At 38.7% G+C, this 16,354-nt stretch overlaps 1 protein-coding gene across 2 annotated transcripts in view; it reads left to right on the forward strand.

Moving 5' to 3' along the window:
- Positions 1–15,624: 15,624 nt before the first annotated feature.
- NEGR1 (neuronal growth regulator 1) overlaps positions 15,625–16,354 on the forward strand; it is an 823,575-nt gene continuing 822,845 nt past the window's right edge. For both annotated transcript variants that reach the window (XM_087449002.1, XM_004431502.3), the window contains exon 1: positions 15,625–16,013. In XM_087449002.1, the coding sequence (XP_087305128.1) occupies positions 15,838–16,013 (176 nt within the window). In that variant the 5' untranslated portion in view covers positions 15,625–15,837. The remainder of the gene's footprint in view (positions 16,014–16,354) is intronic.

The following is a 16,354-nucleotide window of genomic DNA, read 5'->3' on the forward strand; positions in this document are numbered from 1 at the left end:
TCCATAAATGATCACAGATAAATCTTACTTTATAAATCCAATTAAAACTGACAGATAAATGTAAGCGTAGCTCCTAAATTATAATTACGGAAATAGAGCACAATTTTATTTGTTCTAACACCTGATCATTTATATGCCTTACACGTAGAAATTGTGAGGGGTGGGCAAATATCCTTTAGACTGCAGACTTGTCTCAATTATAAAACTATTTGCAGGAGTTCCATTAAAATGATCTTTAAACCAATGCCAGTCTCTTAAATATCTTCCATTATCAATAAAGTGCATGCATGCACATGCATTTCCACGTGCATGCCAAGAAAGGATATGCCAGGATAGGATAAAAGGAAAATATTTACTTTCCCACAAAAATGACATGTCTAGAGAAATTCTAATTCTTTTAATCCTGTAAATCCAATTTTGACTCTTTGTCCATTATTGACAATCTATCAATGTGTACAAATGCCCATCTCATAGTCCAAATAAATTTCTCCCTTAAACTCCAAGAGAAAAATAATTGAGCTTACATGTCACCTATGTTGAATGATGTATTCTAACTATAACATTAAAATAATAATAATAGAACAAAAACTAATTACCTGGACAGCTCACTTCCAGTCATCATATCCAGAAGAATTGAGAGATGGACAGTAAGCATTGAGTGCACAAGAAGGGCTGAGATGACCTGTGATCAGGTAGCATTAATCAACACTATTCAATCAGTAAACATACATAGTCCGTCCAATTATGCTGGATATCTGTTTTTGGTCTTTCACCACTTACTGGCTAAAACTTGATAAAACAATGAGGTCTCTTGTCCTCTATTTTAGTTTTCACTCCTGTTATAATAATCATTTAGCTTAAAAATACTGATTTAAAATTAGCTACAACCATAACAAATTTGACTTTTGCTTCATTTCTAACCAGGAGTTCTTTCCACTATATGTAGCCATCTTCATATTTACTCATATTGCCACAAAGTTTTTTGATTGACATAGACAATCAACAATGGTGACAGAAACACAGAAATATAGATTGATAGAAACATAGTCATTTCAGTGGAATGATATAAACACAGCCTGGGTGTTTTGAAATATTTACTGGGTCAGAGAAGTTCTATGATTAAGAAGTTCATTATACACTAAAGTTTTCTTCCTTAAGTGTTTATGTTTCCCTTGTAGACATCATTTGCATTATATTCTATAGTGGTAATGAATATGCCCAGTCCAAGTAATATTCTGAGACAGAAGAGACAGAAACCTAGGTTGAGCTTACTAGAAAAAATAAGTTGATAATAAAAAAAATCAATGGTGTTACGTATCAGGAAAGATGGATTAGATATACTTTTTCCCATTCTTCCCACTAAGTATGCTAAAAACACTGATGTTATACATAAAATAAACATAAGATGACTCTGAAAGATGGGGACAAGAAAGCAAACTGGCTAGGAACCTGAGGACTTGAGCAACCACATGGCTGTGTGTTCCCTGTGTTTTTGTTTTGCCTCATGTATTATACCAGACTGGGTGCTAGAGAAGCTGGAAACTCAGAAATGCCAACAAGCATAGACAAAAAAGGCCAAACGAAAGCCTGTTCTCTCTGGCCAAAGTACCAGAAAAGGGGCAGCCTAGCAAGCAAGAAAGCTTTTAGACAATAATTGTCCTAGTCCAGCCAAATACCACTAAAAAAACTGCAGCCCCACCCACCTTTGCCAGCAAAGGCCCATGAGGAGACTAGACTTCCATTCTCACCAGGCTGCAACAAAGTTTCCCAAACCTCCTTCCCCACTGGGGATGGTATTAAAAAGGTTAAGATGAGGAGCCAGGATTTTCATCCTCACCAGGCAGTAATGAAACATCCCTCTCCATCCTTGCTGCGGTGGTGTCAGAGGAGGCCTAGCAGAGTCAGAAATTTCATTACCACTCATAAGCTGGGAGGCCACCCCTCCCATTATGATGTCAGCAGAGGCCATGTGGGGAGCAGTAACAAGGTATTACTCCCTTCCCAGCCAGCGTAGTATCAGTGGAGGCCTAGGGGAACCTGAATTTCCACACCAGCCAACCAATAACATGAAGCCCCTCCTCCCTGGGTAGGAACCTAGACTTCTACCCTGATCTGGCGCTAAAGAGGTAGTACCCCCTTTCCCCAGAGGAAAGGCGTCAGAGGAAGGCTATTAAAACAGATGATTTAAATAATTTCCAGAGTCTTATAAGACAATACCCAAATATTCAATTTCCAATCAAAAAAGTCTTATAAGATAATACCCAAGTATTCAATTTTCAATCAAAAATCATTTATAATACCATGAACCAGAAAAATTTCAACTTGAATGAGAAAAATAAATCAACAGATGTCAACTACAAGATGATACAGATGTTAGAATTATCTGACAAGGATTTTAAAGCAGCTATCATAAAAAATGCTCTAAAAAACAATGAAGAACATGCTGGAAACAAATGAAAAAATAAATTCTCAACAAAGAAACACAGTTTCAGCAAAGAAAAAGAGTCTCAGTAAAGAAAGAAAAGATATAAAGAACTAAAATAAAATTTTAGAACAGAAAACCAAATAATCAAAATTAAAAATTCAATGAATGAGCTCAACAGCAGAAACAGAAGATAAAGTAAAGAATCAGTAAATTCAAACATAAAATAGAAATTATCTAGTTTTAACAACAGAGACAAAATAGACTGAGGAAAAAAAACCAACAGATCCTCAGAGACTTGTGAGACTACAAGAAAAGATCTAACATTTATGCCATTGGAGTCTCAGAAACAAAGGATAAAGAGGGTGGGATTGAAAAAGTATTTAAAGAAATAATTACTGATAATGTCCCAATTTTGGCATAAGACATAAACCTACAGATTCAAGAGGCTCAGCAAACCCTAAACAGGTTCAACCCAAAGAAATTCATAGAAGACAAATCATAGTAAAACTTTTGAAAACTAAAAATAGAAAAAAATATATTTTTATAAATAGCACATGAGAAATAGCACTTTACCTATAAGAGAAAAATGACTTGAATGAAAGCTGACAGCTCATCAGAAACTATGGAGTCCAGAAAAAAGTGGCACATTTTTGAAGTGCGAAATGCAAAGAACTGTCAACTCAGAATTCTATACCCAACAAAAATATACTGCAGAAATAAAGAGCAAGTCAAGACATTCTCAGATGAAGGAAAACTAAGAGGATTTATTGCTATCAGGAAAGAATGAAGAACAACAGAAAAAGCAAATATATAGGTAAATACAATAAACTTTCTTTCCTATCTTGAGTTTTTTAAATTATTTTGATGGTTGAAGCAAAACTTATAATATTGCCTGATGCTGTTCTCAATGTAGGTAGAAGAAATACTTAAGGCAATTATACTACAAAGAAGGACGTTAAATACACTTAAAGGGAAGTAAGGTGTTTACACTTGGTAATGGTAAGATGTCGACACTAGCAGACTGTGACAATTTGTTACATATAATGTAATACCTAGAATAACCACTAAAAATGCTATACAAAGAAACACACTGAAAAACACTATAATAAATCAAAATGCAATTCTAAAAATCATCAAATAACCCACTGGAGGGCAGAAAACAGGAAAAAGAAACAAAAAACAAAGGGAACAAAAGGAAAACAAAATAATAAAATATCTTGACTTATAAATAAGTTAATGACACTCATGTGTCTCTTAATGATGGTGATATGTTCTGAGAAATGCTTCATTAGGTGATTTTGTCATTGTGTGAACATCATGGAGTGTATTTACACAAACCTAGATGGTACCACACACCTAAGCTATATGGTACTAATCTCAAGGGACCACCATCATATATGTAATCTGTTGTTTCCTGAAGGCCATTATGTGGCACATGATTATAAATGGAAATAGTCTAAATACATTAAATAAACAGTGCAGATTGATACAGTGGATTAAAAAAATGACCTAGCTATACACTGTCTATAAGAAACTCACTTCCATTGTAATAAAATAGTAGGTTGAAAGTAAAAGAATAGAGAAAGATATACCATGCAGACATGAATGGTATAAAATAAAAATAAAATAAAAGCAGATGGGGGTTACATTTACATCAAATAAAGTAGACTTCAGAGCAGAGAAATTTACCAGAGACAGAGAGGAAGAGGGAGAAAAGAGCCAATCCATTAAGAAATACAGCAATCCCAAATGTGCATGCATCAAACAACAGAGCTGCAAAATGTGTGGACCATAAACTGATAGAACTAAAAGGAGAAATAGACAAATCTAAAATTATAGCTGGAGACCCACAACATCCATCTAACAACATTTGATAGAACAGTAGAAAAATGTCTGGGTCAATATTCAAAAAGCAATCAATGTAATCCTCCATATTAAAAGACTACAAAAGAAAAAAAAATCACATGACATCAATTCATGCAAAAAAGCATTCAACAAATTCAACACCCATTTGTGATCAAAACTTTCAGAAAATTAGGAACACAAGAGAACTTCCTTAATTTGATAAAGAACATTCACCAAAAAATCCTACAGCTAAGACTATAGTTAATGGTGAAAGAGTAAATGGCTTCATCCAAAGACTGAGAACAAAGCAAGGATGTCCACACTCACCACTGTTATTCAACACAGTACTGGAAGTCCTAGCCATCAAAATAAGGCAAAAAAAAAAACAAAAAATTAAAGAAAATAAGAGATATACAGATTGGATAGGAAGAAATAAAACTGAAAATTATCCCTACTTGTAGAAGAAATAATGGTCTATGTAGAAAATCTCAAGAAATACAAAACAAAAAACAAAAAACAAACTTCTTAGAATAAGTGAGTTCAGGCACAGATTACAAGGTGAAAATACAAAAATCAACTGAATTTCTATATACTAGAAATGAATATGTGGAAAGAAATTAAATATGCAATGCCATAATTGTTCTAAATAAAAGCATAATGCTTAGGTATAAACCTAAGACAACAAAGGACTTGTATGTTGAAAACTATACAATGTCGTTAAGAAATCAAAGAAGTTCTAAAGAAATGGAGAGATATGCCATGTTCATGAATTAGAAGTCTTAATATAGTAATGAAGTCAATTCTCCCTAAATGTTTTCACAAAATTCCTATCAAAATCCTAGCAATATGTTTTGCCAATATACACAAGATTATTCCAACATATATATAAAAAGGCAAAGGAACATGACTAGCTAAAACAATTTTGATAAAGAAGGATAAAGTGGGAGGAACCACTCTGCCTCATTTGAAGACTTATACAGCTATAATAATCAAGAATGGTGGAGGAACAGACACACAGATCAACTGAAGAGAATAGAGAACTCAGAAATAGCCCCACACAATTTTTCACAAAAGTGCAAAACGAATTCAATGCAGGAAGTGTATAGCCTTGAAACAAATGGTGTTGGAGTAACTGAATATCCATAGGCAAAATAAAAAAAATTTACCAAATAACCTCAATCTAAACTTCACACTTTGTATAAAAATTGACCCAAAATAAATCATGGATATAGATGGAAAACTAAAACTTTTAGAAAAAACACAGTGGAAAATCTTCAGGATCTAGTGCTTGGTGAGAGTTCTTAGATATGATACCAAAAGCAAGATCCATAAAATAAAAAAACTGATAAACTGGGGCCGGCCCAGTGGCTTAGCAGTTAAGTTCGTGCGTTCCACTTCAGTGGCCCGGGATTTGCCAGTTCGGATCCTGGGTGTGGACCTTCTCACCGCTCATCAAGCCATGCTGAAGCAGCGTCCCATATAGAAGAACTAGAAGGACATACAACTAGGATATACAACTATGTACTGGGGCTTTGGGGAGAAAAAAGAAAAAGAGGAAGATTGGCAGCAGATGTTAGCTAAGGGCCAGTCTTCCTCAAAAAAAAAAAAAACTGATAAACTAAACTTCATTAAAATTAAAAAATTTTGCTTTATGAAAAACTTCATTAAGAGGATGAAAAGAAAAGTACAGCCTGGTAGAAAATATTTGCAAACCACATATATGAAAAGGACTCATATCTACAATATATTAAAAAGTCTTTTAAACTTAACAGTAAGAAAACAAACAATTCAATTAGAAAATGGGCAAAAGACATGAATTGACATTTCACTGAAAAGAATATATGGGTGGCAAATAAAACACATGAAAAGATATCCAACATCATTAGTCATTAGGAAAATGCAAGTTAAAATCACAGTGAATGAGATATGAATGAAAATCACAATGAATAAAATATTTGTATGAAATATCACTATAAACCCATTCAAAGAGGTAAAATAACTAGCAACTGTCCAAAATGCTGTGAGGATGTGGAAAAACTGGATCTCTCAGACACTGCTGTTGGAATGTAAAATGGTACAGCCACTCTGCAATATAGTTTGGAAGTTTCTTTTTAAAAAATTAAACAGGCATTTACCACATGACTCCACAATCACACTTCTGGGTAATTATTCCAGAGAAATAAAAATAATTCTGCACAAATACCTGGACATGATTGTTCATGGCAGCTTTATTTGCAATAGCCCCACACTGGCAACATGTGAAATGTCCTAACACAGGTGAATGCATAAACAAACTGTGGTATATCCATTCCATGGACCATTCATCAATAAAAGGAAGAAACTATTGATACAAGAAACAACTGGGATCAATCTCAAGGGCATTATGCTGAGTGAATAAAGGATGTCTTCAACAGGTCACATGCTATACAATTCCATTTATATAACATTTTTGAAATAACAAGATAATGACAATGGAGAACAAATTAGTGGTGGTTCAAACCCTAGAGGTGACCGAGAAACTCGTATTAATAAGATAGAGGCCCACTGAAAGATACAGCTGATCTTAGTAAACTTGCTGGGCAAGAGAATCCTATATTGGAAAACACAGTCTGTCTGAACAGTGCTTGAGGATTGCACTCAGTTCATAGGATCTGGTTGGCTCTAACAGAAGAGGGTCTCTTAGTTCAAAGTAGGGATGTTTCTGAATTCTGATCTGTCTCAATTCAAAGTTAGTTTGTCTGGTATTATAGTTTTGATACAGTTTCGAACAGCAAAGATTTTAAAGCTATGCAATTAAAACACAGACAACATTATCCACAACAACATAACAAAAAAAAGTTTTTCCCCTATATCCTTGATCTAATATGATTTAAGGGAAAAAAAAGCCTTATTAATGTTATGTATTTGATTCTAAGCACCAAGAGAATTTATAGTTTAACACTGACCTGAAATTTTGTCAGTTTCAAATGGTTGGGGTGATAAAAAATAGAGTATGGGACAACCAATGGTTGGTACTTAATAAACCTTTTTACTTGGAGCTGAGATGAGGAAGGACTATCCATCAGAATACCAGTGAATTGGAAGTAAACCAGTGTGATGATTAATTTTGTGTGTCAACTTGACTAGGCTACAGTACCCAGATACTTGGTCAAACACCATTATGGATGTTTCTGTAAAGGTATTCTTTACATAAGATTAACATTTAAATCAGTGGACTTTGAGTAAAGCAGATTACCCTCCATAACATGAGTGGGCCCCATTTAATCAGCTGAAGGCCTTAAGAGAAAACAGACTAAAGTCCCCTGAGGAAGAGGGAATTATGTCCCTAGACTGTCTTCAGACACAAGCTATAACACCAAATCTTCCCTGGGTCTCCAGCCTGCCTGCCTACCCTGCAGATTTTAGACTTGCCAGCTTCACAAAACCATGAGCCAGTTCCTTAAAATAATCTCTCTCTCTCTGATTCCCACAAACTTGCAGCCCAGCTTTAGAGAATCCGGGGGAACTTTTCAGCATTGATGTCCAAGAATGTTCATACCATCACCGTATGTAATAGACAAGTAATGTAAAGCATGAATGTCTGTCAACAATGTAATGGATAAATATATAATTGTATAGTTATACAATTTTTATGGAATGCTACATAGATACAAAAATCAAGGGACAACAACTGCACAACAGCACAGAGGAATCTTAAAATATGATATTCAGCAAAAGAATCAAGATATAAAAAAATACATACTGTAGCATTACATATTGTCTGATTGATATGGCTTTGTATGAGTACATAGAAAAAAGCAAGTCATTGTTTCAGAGGGATGCAAAACTAAGTGGTAAAAGGTTAAATAGAAATAAATAATAAAAAATCTTTTTAAAAAGGATGACCATGGAATAACTTTATTGGTTGGCTTTGCTTTTATTGTTTTTTTCTGCAAAATTAAGTGGTAAAAATATAAAGAAAATGTAGAAATTATGACCATGAAATAATTACAGCGTTTACTTTTAAGGGAGAAAATGGGAGTTGTGAGCAAGAAAGGGCTTTGAGGGGTGCCTGGGGTGCTGGCAATTTTCTGTTTCTTAATCTAGGTAGAATCAAATGGATGTTAACCTTAAAATAATGCTTCATTAAGCTGTACCTTTATATTTTATGTACTTTTCTGAAAGTGTGTTGTGAAAAGTGTGTTTGTCAGAACAAAAATAAAAAAATATCATGAATATAGCTGGCTTTAATAAATTTGGAAAGGTATTACATATAATCCTTTAAAGAGATTCCACTTCAAGTCTGGCTGTTTTTCTCTAATCTTAGAAAAAAACCATGATTTACTTCACTATGACTATCATAACTTACTGCAAGAGCAATAAAAATACCAATAGTTGCTAGAAGTGGTCATGGAATGAAATGGCAATAGCTATTTTCTTTCTGCTTAGGACCATGTTTTACAGCTATGTTTTCACACCCTTGTTACAAAAACTATATTAGTAGTAAAAATTTGTCCAAATAAAAAATTACTAATTCTTTCATAAGTTTACACAAGGAGGTACTTCCCTTGATACATATTTACACATATTATCTATCAATCATAGGAAAATAGGATAAAGGGATAAAATCAACATGTCAATGTAGGATTTGAAAATATACATGATAACATACCTTACATCCTTCACAACAATTAATTCAAAAGATCATAGACCTAAATGCAAAACTATAAAACTCCTAGAAGGTAACACAGGAGAAAACCGAGATGACCTTGGGTATGGTGGTATCTTTTTAGATACAACACAAAAGACACAATCCATGAAAAAATAACTGATAAGCTGGACTTCATTAAAATTAAAAATTTCTGCTCTGTGAAAGACACTGTCAAGGGAATGAGAAGACAAGTCACAGACTAGGAGAAAATATTGGCAAAAGACACATCTGAAAAACAACCGTTATCCAAAATATACAAAGAACACTTAAAACTCAACAATAAGAAAAGTAATCTGATTAAAAAATGAGCCAAAGACCCTAACAGACACCTCAGCAAAGAAGATATACAGACGGCAAATAAGCGTAAGAAAGGGTACAGCACATCATATGTCACCAGAGAAATGTAAATTAAAACAACAATGAGATACCACTACACACCTATTAGAATGGCCAAAATCCAGAGCACTGACAATACCAAATGCTTTTGAGGATGTATAGTAACAAGAACTGTCATACATCACTGGTGGGAATGCACAATGTTACAGACACTTTGGAAGACAGTTTAGTGTTTTCTTACAAAACTAAACATACTCTTAACATTAGATCTGGCAATCATGCCCCTTGGTAAAGGGGCATTCACCCAAAGGAGGTGAAAACTACGTCCACACGAAAACCTGTATATGGATGTTTACAGCAGCTTTATTCACAATTGCCAAAACGTGGAAACAACCAAGATGTCTCTTCATAGGTGAATGAATAAATACATTGTGGCACATCCAGACAATGGAGTATAATTCAGAGCTAAAAAGAAATGAGCTATCAAGCCATAAAAAGACATGGAGGAAACTTAAGTGCCTATTACTAAGTGAAAGAAGCCAATTTGAAAAGGTTAGATCCTGTGTGATTCCAACTATATGACATTCTGGAAAAGGCAAAACTATGGAGACAAGACAAAGATTAGGAGTTGCCAGGGAGAACTGAATAGGCAGGGCACAGAGGATTATTAGGGTAGTGACAATGCTCTGTATGATAGTATAATGATCGCTATATGTCATTGCACATTTTTCTAAATTCATAAAATGTACAACACCAAGAGTGAACCCTAAGGTAAACTATGGACTTTGGGTGATTATGATGTGTCAATATAGGTTCACCCTTGGGAAAAAAAATGTGCCATTCAGGCAAGTGCTGTTGATAATGCGGGAGGCTATGCATGTGTCAGGGCAGGGTGTACAAGGGAAATCTTTATACTTTCCTCTCAATTTTGTTGTAAACCTAAAACAGCTCTTAAAACACAAAGTCTTTAAAAATATATATACAAGATAAACATCGCTACAATCAGAATCAGAACTTTTTAGGAAATAAAATGAAATAACATAATAAAATAAAATACTAGTTTGAGAGCGTAAGATTTTACACTCTTGATAATCCAATAGAAAATATTAAATTTGACATTTATTTTTAAATGTATGCACTTGAGGTCCCTAAAGTCCTTTTGGAAGTAGGTGAGGAAAAATCTTAAATGAATAAGGATAGAAGTATTTATTATTTTTTCCAGAAACCATGCAAATATATAGTGATATGTAGTCAAAGCTGTACTCATTATCCCACAAGCGAAAAGAATAAAAATTTCAGTACTTTAAAAATAATTTCCACCAACATTTATCCTAAGACATCTCTTTCTGGCTTAAGTATTTAGGGGAAATGTTCAGGGCCATTCTATGGGAATGGTTTGCCGAGCTTTGAAAGTAGCATGGGTATCCTTGCAACACCCCCACCTCCACTTCTTACCTCTTTGCTTACCATCAGAGCTGGTGTTTAATAGATAAGGTGATAAAAATGGTAAATGAATGAATACATGATTTTTACATAGAGTGATTCAACAGGGAAATTACTTTGTTTTCCCTCTCCTTATTCAATAGCCACATCCTGAGTGCATCCTCTGCAGCCATCACCATATAAAAAATACAAAGATTTAAGTCAGTTCTCGCCCAAAAGCAGCTCACCATTTAATTACACTTTTTTTAAACAACCACAAAATGACAATTTTTAAAAATGAGAACTATCCATTCAACTCTGGCTTAAATAGAAGAGCTCCTATGGAGAAATCACAGAAAGATATTTATGGTCAGCCATTAAATTACTTACATATTTGCTAACCTAGGCCACTCAATTACCTAGCTGTAAATGTAGAGACTGAATTGATGTTGAGGAGCTACTTTTGTAGCTATAGGATTCGAATAAAATACTTTTGTTTTGACTAAAAGTCTGCTTTATTATTTTATTTGAAAAGCACAAGATGGTATATATTTTCAGAAATGTAACCTATAATGGAATGGTTTTCAATCTGGGGCATTCCCCCCTCCCCTAATCCACACAGCATTCAGCAATGCCTGGAGAAATTTTGGTTTCTGTCTGCAGAAAAATTGGTTATCATAACTACTGGCATCTACTGGTGCTAACGGCATCTAGTGAGTAGAAGCCTAGGGTGATGCTAAACATTTTCCAATGCACAGGGCAGTCTCTACAACAAAGAATTACCTGGCCCAAAAGTGCCTAGGTTGAGAAACCTTTCCATAAAGGAAGATTTTCCTGCCCCCAGTAAATTTCCCGAGCTTTGTAGTTCTCACACTAACTTGCAAATCATCACTACAGGTCAGTTTAAGTGGGCAAGGTGCTCCAAGATTGAGCCAGCTTAATTCAAATAAAGAATCAATTATGGCTCAAGTTGGAGAGCTATTATTCATATGTCCTGTTTATAAGGGCTCCCTGACCAACTCCTTCAGGAATTACAAAGTGTTCGCATTAGCCCTTTCCATTAGGTCCTGGGATCTGTCTCGCCTAAAATTTCTCAGGCCTAGCGGATAATAGCACGAAAGCGGTATCTGTGTTTACTCACTTACAATCAGAAAAAATGTGAATTTATATTCTAATTTTTTCCATAATAACAATCTCATTTATACCGCCAAGTAAAAATCAAGCTTATTAAACTAAGGCAGCTTACAAAGCTTCTTTGTGACATTACCCTTCCAACATCCCTGAGGTCGGAGGGCGTGAAAAACAAGTGTGTAAACCAATCTAGACAATGGCGTAATCAGTTTTCACAATCAGGGTCCGCCTTTCTCCTTCCACACTAACTCTACACTGGTTATTGCATTTATTCAAATATTAGAAGTTGAGCTTTGAAAACAAAATAAAGGTACAGGATTCAAAAGGAAGGCGTAATTCATTTCAATGTCAGTTCTTAAAAACTCTGACCAAGGACGTATCCTAGGACTCCCACTCCAACCCTCACCATCTAAAAAGCTCAAACAATGCTGTTACCTATTCTTGATACTCAAAAAAAAAAAAAAATCCACTACGGAATTATGTGCTGTTTGAGCTGGGAGGTTTTTCTTTCTTTCATTTTGTGGTTGGTTGTTTTTGTGCTGGATTTCCCTCAGAAGGAGCCAAGACTGCCAGGATTTAAGTCTTTGCTTGGAAGAAGTCTAGGACCTCAAAAGCAAACACCAGAAACCCTGTAAAATCCTCTCAGATATATGCCCTTAGAAAGGGTGAGGGGGTGGGCCGACCCCGTGGCGTAGCGGTTAAGTGCGCGTGCTCCGCTACTGGCGGCCTGTGCACCGCTTCTCTGGCCATGCTGAGGCCGTGTCCCACATACAGCAACTAGGAGGATGTGCAACTATGACATACAACTATCTACTTGGGCTTTGGGGGAAAAATAAATAAAATTATTAAAAAAAAAAAAAAAAAGAAAGGGTGAGGGGAAAAGAAAGTCATAAATGCTTTTAAAATCATTTTCCTCCCTACCCAGAAACAGCAAAAGTACCTGTAGTAACAGAGGCTGCCCCACTCAGCATTCTTGCACTCGCTTTAAATAATAGTGATGATGTGCATATAAATAATCTCTCGGATAGTCCATGCATCTATAAACTCGGTTTAGTTATTGTTTCCTTTGGATGGGTTTTGTGAGTTAAGTGCTTTGTGATCAGTGAATAGAAGTTAAGATGAAAACTAGAAATAAGGAAAATAAACTCTTTGCCTTTAAACAGAAGTGGTTCCAGTTTCCTTTTACAAGCCTGAAGGGTTGTTGTACATATTAAAACTGCTGCATAGCTCCATCCCTGGTCACAGAAATTCTCCCTTCTTCCCCCGCTCCTCACTGAAGATGTCAGATCTCTGGAAAACAGCAGTTACAAAAGGATGCTTTCCACAGCTTGTAGGAGAAAACGCTGGCACCCCATCTCTGCATAAAATAGCACTAAACCGAGTCACAGTGCTGGAAGCTGTGCCTTCTGCTTCTCTTCAATGGGATCTATGTTATTTCTAGAGAAAATAAATGACTGCATAGTTTTGCCCATGTATATGACATGTCAATTCTTCTAATCCCCCATTTGCCCTAGATAATTGTAAGCTTTATCCATCAGTGTACCACCCGAGAAAGAAAAACGCAGTTAACTAGATGACAGTGTTATCTAGGTATCTGGCATCAATATTAGCAAGAGTCTGTCATTTGACAATTATTTCCCTAGCATACCAGAAGGTAAAGAAAATGTTTTCATTCATCCGCAAATGACTAACATTTTATTGACGTTTCAAAATGCGGTTGAATACTACTGCACTCTCAATTTCCGAGCCAGGTTTGAGAGTTAAGTTTGAATACTAATAACATCAGTAACTCCTGCTGCAAACGTCTCGGTTAAGCGCCGAGGCTTGGAGTGTTCGTTCAGCAGGGAGGTGACGCTGGTTAGGGGCTCCTCTATCAGTCAGTCTGGGTGGTCACAGGTGATGGGAACGCTTCGCTTTCTCTATATATCGTCATGCACGGCAATAAAAATCACTCCGAGCACCGCTACCGCCTAGCAAAACGACTCCCTGCCTGCCTCGTAAAGAGCTCAGCCTGGGGAGGCAGCCGGAGGCTGACCCCTGCAGAGATTATTGCTTCTGTGCGCTTTGCCAAAGGAAACTGCTAGCATTATGGAAAACCAGTTAGGGATGTGAGAGGTTTTGCTTTATTTATTTCCCCCAAGGGCAGAAGGACTGGGGTCAGGCGAGGAAAATCTTCAAAGACTGCTTAAGGAGGATAGGAGTGGAGGAATGGGAGAATGGGGGAGGGGTGGGGTGAGGATATTTTTTAATTACTTGTTTCTTTCCTTGACTTCCCCGCTCTGCTTCCCAAACTCCTCACTGAACAAGATTGATCGGCGTAACTGCTATTGACTCCAGCCTTGGTGGGTTCTCGCATTGATCTGCAAATGGCCCGGAACAGCGAAAGGATCTTGAATCTGGAAAAGAGTTCAAAAAGGGAAGAAGCAGAAAAGAGTAGGGGGCGGCCCCATGCCCAGCACCCCATTCTGCCATGGGCCAGGACAGCGGCTCGCAGCGTGGGAAGAGGGGGGAGCCGCTCTGCGCCACCGAGGAGGAAGCCTGTCCAACCTGGTTTTGGAGGCTGTTAGAAAAATATAACCATGTGACTCGTTAAACCCGATAACTTTGCCTTGCCTAGATTCGGATGGGCTGATCGTTCTGCCTGACAGGCTCAGACGGATTAAACTGCCTCTTACATAACAGGACTGCCTGGCTCTACACAATTAAAACCCTTGATTGCAGTCTTTTCCCCGACTCTGCATCCCGGCACGACCCAGCCCGTCCCTCCCAGCGCGCCTGCGTACCGCGCGCGCACACGCTCCGCGCGCACCAGTCGCGCGCATACACGTGCGCGCATACTACACACCCTCAAACACACGTGCACACACACTCCCCTCTGACCATACCTCACACACGCACACACAATTTAGTGTCAACACGCACGGATGGGTGGGGGCTCCAATCCGTACTGGCTGACCCAACAGACACGCCAGCTGCTCTACCGCCAGGCTTTGCATGCACCCATCATGTCCCCTCAAAAAGCAGCCCCCGGCCACCGTCCCTACCTATTTCCGAAAAGAGGTAAAGAGTGAACTAGTTGGCCGCTTGTCAACTGTAGCGCGGCCGCCCAGGCGAGATTGGAAAAAAATCAACAACAAAACCTCACCGTCCCCGGCGTCATGATGGCGCCGACCACAACTTGGAGGACTTTAAAGTTACGGTGCCTCAAGAGGTGAAACGCACCGGAGAGGGAAAGCAAAGCGCCCCTCTGCTCCCTTTACCTCGGCTCCGACACAGAGACTTTTCTAGCAAAGCATCCCTCTAGTGCATATGACAGGAAGGGAAGCGTTCTGTCTACGATGCGTCTCTTTTCCCCTCACTTTGCATAATTGTGATACACCTCCTCCCGATTTCGTTTTCTTTCTTTTTTTTCCTTCCTTTTTCCCCCCTCCCTGCTGCATCCCCAGTCCCCGGGCGGGGTTGCTAAGGAAACGGCCGCTTGGCAACGCGCGCGAGCCCGGGGGCCGCCGGCCGCCGCTGCGCCCAGCGCTGCTGCTGCTGCTGCTGCTGCTGTTGCTGCGATTGCAGCCGCCGCCGCCGCGGCTCGCCCTGCCTCCGCCGCCGCGCCTCCTCCCTCACTCGCCGGCGCTCTCGCCTCCTCGCTAGATGGTGTGCGAGCCGCCCGAGAATTAGACACGCTCCGGACTCGGCCAAAAGCAACCGAGAGGAGGTGTAGTGTGGTGCCAGGGGGTGGGAGGGGAGGGAGGGAGGGAAAGCGAAGAGGAGGAGGAGGGGAGGCAAAAAAAGAGAGAAACAACACCAACAACTGCAGGGGGGGGGGGAAAGAAAGAAAAGAAACTCACCCACCCACCAAAAAAAAAAAAAAAAAAGAAAAAGAAAAAAAAAAAATCCTGTGGCGCGCCGCCTGGTTCCCGGGAAGATTCGCCAGCACCAGGGGGTGGGGGAGTGCGAGCTGAAAGCTGCTGGAGAGTGAGCAGCCCTAGCAGGGATGGACATGATGCTGTTGGTGCAGGGTGCTTGTTGCTCGAACCAGTGGCTGGCGGCGGTGCTCCTCAGCCTGTGCTGCCTGCTACCCTCCTGCCTCCCAGCTGGACAGAGTGTGGACTTCCCCTGGGCGGCTGTGGACAACATGATGGTCAGAAAAGGGGACACGGCGGTGCTTAGGTAGGAAGAACGGCGTGCTTTTCGTACTTGTCTCGGTCTATCTTTCTGTCTCTTTCCACCCTTCTTGACTTTTTTTTTTTTTAAACCCAGTAGTAATGCTGGTGGTGATCACCAGCAAAACATCTCAAGAAATGCAGGTGCTGATTGTGCCCGGAGTCCTGGCCCCTGCACGCTGGGACAGGTAGCAAGCTGGACTCGTGATGCTAAAGCACGTTCCGGAACGCCAAGTAGCCCGGGGCTGAGTGAAGTGTGAGCTTTAGGAGGGGCTGGTGCCACTTTGAAACTCAATTCACCAGGTCTCTGTGTTACTGTCGCGGGGTACTCTCGGAGAGTCCGACAAG

The sequence above is a fragment of the Ceratotherium simum genome, chromosome 2 (genome assembly GCF_057802395.1).
Source record: "Ceratotherium simum simum isolate JZ-2026a chromosome 2, ASM5780239v1, whole genome shotgun sequence".
Lineage (NCBI taxonomy): Eukaryota > Metazoa > Chordata > Mammalia > Perissodactyla > Rhinocerotidae > Ceratotherium > Ceratotherium simum.